Below are 3443 nucleotides of genomic sequence, written 5' to 3' on the forward strand. Positions count from 1 at the left end.
GTCAATAGACTTGAAGAAGAGGAACGAACACACGTGGAAGAGACGACAAAATATCGCGGCTAAAACTAACGCATCAAGAGCAAGAGATCCCGTCGAGGTGTTTACAACTCATCGTCAAAAGGATGTGTCAGTCGTATTAAAAATTTAGTCAAGGACCCGAGGATCAAATTGTTTGTACGAGGAGAAGAGGGAGCAGGAGATACAATCGCAATTCCATGAACACCAGCCAGACGAGCTATGGGACCAATTGGAATTGGCGAAAACTTTAGCCTATAAGGCTGATTCGCATGCAAACGACAACAATGATAAACCGAATATATGGATTCGTAAACGAGACGATCCAAATAATAAATTAAATAAATCTTACAAGTCTTCGGGCAGCGAAGATAACATTACCACTTCTAAGAAGAGGAAATGGCGAGGAGTGAAGAGGCACTCTGACGACCCTACAACAATGAAGATTTTAGCCAACGGCCGAAACAGCAATCGAAGATCTCAGAATTCCAACCGGAAGAATGAAGATTGGCGAGGAGTTAACGATAACTCCAATAATTCGCCGAAGAAAAATTTAAAAGATAAGCCGAAATTCAATAAAAAAACGGCAAAATACAGAAATAAAACTCAAGACACAGCGATACTTGTCTGTGACGATAACCAATTAAAACCAGCCAATAGCAGAAGAGCTAGGAAAAATCGCAACAAAATGTTGAGAAAAAAAAGGGTACAACAGCAAACGTCAACCAAAAGATCAAAATACAATAAACAATCAAGCTGAAATAATTAATAGCAGCTTAAATAATAAAATAATACCATTAATTAATAAAGCAGATATAGTCTTAAAGAGACTCGCGATGAAAATGCGCACAAATGCGTCGATGCATGCGCACAAGCCTGAAAGGCTAACCGAGCGGGAGGCGGCCATCTTGCCTTCTTCTCGAGTATCTGACACGTGGGTGACACATCGAAAACCTAAAACGCGTGATAATATTCGTGAAAAATCACAGAAATATAGTGCGAAAGGCAGAAAAGAGTATAATAACAGCAAGATGGAGAATATTGAAAAAATCCTACAAGAATTTTCAACCTCGAAAGAACTAGCTCAAGAATTAAATAAGTTGCAAGATGAGGTAACCTCTCGAACGAAGAATAAAGAATTGATGTACTCGCTGGCAGAGAAAGTTGCAAAATTAAGAAAAATATTAAGTGAATTGCCCGCGAGCGAAGAAGATCAACATGAATTACATGAGTTGAATAAGAGCTGGGAGGAAAAAACCAAAAAGGTAATAGAATTAGCAAATAAAAAACCGTCAGAAACTATTACCATAAAAGACGAATTCTCAATTAAAAATGAGAATCGGGAGGAAATATACAACGGTACAATTAACGTCACAGCTAATTGTAAGTTACCACCGCATAACATAATCGATAGAAGATTTAGATTAATAATAGACGTAGTTAACCATAAGATTAAAATACGAACAGAAGTTCCAGGAATCGACACGGAAGAGCATGAAACGATACGTCATCCTAAAGAGGTAATTCAAACACCGACATCCGATAGTCAAGATATTGAAAACGAATGGCAACAATTAACTGGAGGACAGAGCAACATCTATAGCGAATCTGAAGGTGAACAGGAACAGCAACAGGTGGAGCAGCCATCTAAAAAGCGTAGAACCTATAACAAGAAACATTCAAAAAAATTGATGCCGTGGGAACGATCACCTAAAAAGCAACCGACGGTCCGACAAATTGTGTCTGGTAATCAAAATAAAGACACGAAAGGAAGATTTTCATTCGGAAAGAAATCCGACATACAGCCTAAGGGTCAAAACATAAAAAATATTATGCACAAGATCATTCCTTGTTCTATTAGATTGACTCGCGTGGATTCTCCAAGCTCACAATCGGCGAGGAGAATGCAACCGTCCGCTAATATAGCGACGATTGCATCGGAAGATCTTGTGCAGAACATTGAGACAGAAACGGAGCAGCCAGAGCAGCCGACTGAGGTTGCAGAGATGATCGTGGAGGAGTGGCCAACGGATATCGCGGGAGAAGAGGTTATTGAAAACTCGGAAAATAGTTACCGAGCTCCATATTCACCGATGTCCGAGGATGGGATAGCAGCAGAACTCCAGAGACAGCTGGGGGAAGCGGAACAGGATGCAGCCTACGAGGAGTTTGATCCTGCCCAAGATGGTCCACCGTAGATCAACGGCAAAGCGCTGTAAAAAGAAAGAACATTATCGTTTGACATGCTAATAAGCAAAAGATATAGTTATTTTTATAAATAGATAATATATGTATGTAACACATAGCGTTAATATATAGTTCTTACCTTTATATGAGATAACATAAGAAAAAGCGTAATATTATACTCACCTTCATAAATCCTCTTCGTACCTATAATATGAAAAAGAATAATTATATTAAAGTTAAATTCATTTAATTCATTCAATTCATTCAATATAAAGAATTAGAATATATCCACTTACCTGCGTAGAGTCATTCATTTACGTAGAAGCACCTGCCTGCGTAGAGTCATACAGTGTAGAGCACCAGGCAAAGGTGAAAATTAAATATTCATTCTAACGGAGATTCGCTCCGATAATTATTATTATTTCATGCTAAAATAGCATATGGCAAAAGGCCATTTTGATTAATTAACTTTTAAGACTTTATATACGATAAAAGTTTATGTATCAACTTGATATTATACACACGGGTGTATCTCGACATAACGAATGTTTCCAACGGAATAAATCCGAGATTCAATGCGTATTAGCGAAAGCGCAACTGCATGCCATAGGAGCATTGCATTCGTGTATAATAATCGCGCGAAAAAGCGTCAAGTCCGATATCCAACCGGGTTGGCGGACGAAAATGTAAACTCGCCTATAGAACGTAACAGCGTATCGCGAGACAAGATATAGAGTCTTAATATTATATTTCTAACATTAAAACGTAACGCAGAATATGTATTCTTCATAATTTATCGAATTTCGGATGAGATAGCTTTAAGCTCTCATTCTAATTGTCGTTTATTGGTCGATTCATGTCATGTCACATATTCTGACGTCACGATACGCGAAATGGCGGATACCAAGTTCAATCAGCCAATGAGAAGGCATTAAACCCGAGAGATTTCATTAACTCGTAATATTCCGTCATTCGTACGCGAAACGCGTTTCTATTATATTATATTCGTCTAATTAAGCTTTGTAAAGCGTGCTGAACCAAACACAAGCCATTTCCAAAGGACATAAGAGTCCTAGTAACTTCACGTGAACGCGAGATTCGCGTAAATCTATATTTCTCATTCTATTGGCTCACGCTTTGGTTCAGAACGAGTATTATACATTTTATTTTATGTTTATATGCGTGCGCAGCGTCTAACAGCAATAATAATTGAGTAATTAAAGAAAAACCTAGATTCTGGG

At 38.1% G+C, this 3443-nt stretch overlaps 1 protein-coding gene across 2 annotated transcripts; it reads left to right on the top strand.

The window, feature by feature from the left end:
* Nucleotides 1-941: 941 nt before the first annotated feature.
* On the top strand, nucleotides 942-2323 carry LOC105461536. 2 transcript variants are annotated; one of them, XM_011708037.1, is made up of 2 exons: nucleotides 942-1398; nucleotides 1483-2323. In XM_011708037.1, exon 2 carries the CDS (start codon nucleotides 1707-1709, stop codon nucleotides 2211-2213), a length of 507 nt encoding a protein of 168 aa, XP_011706339.1. In that variant the 5' UTR covers nucleotides 942-1398; nucleotides 1483-1706; the 3' UTR covers nucleotides 2214-2323. The 2 variants fall into 2 exon arrangements, with proteins under 2 accessions (XP_011706339.1, XP_011706340.1); XM_011708038.1 differs by having other exon boundaries at nucleotides 1492-2323.
* Nucleotides 2324-3443: the final 1120 nt, after the last annotated feature.

This window comes from Wasmannia auropunctata, unplaced genomic scaffold (assembly GCF_000956235.1).
Source record: "Wasmannia auropunctata unplaced genomic scaffold, wasmannia.A_1.0 LD285339.1, whole genome shotgun sequence".
Lineage (NCBI taxonomy): Eukaryota > Metazoa > Arthropoda > Insecta > Hymenoptera > Formicidae > Wasmannia > Wasmannia auropunctata.

Excerpts from the sequence above, each read along its gene's own strand:
- LOC105461536 (XM_011708037.1), top strand. The coding sequence starts at position 1,707 with ATGCCGTGGGAACGATCACCTAAAAAGCAACCGACGGTCCGACAAATT.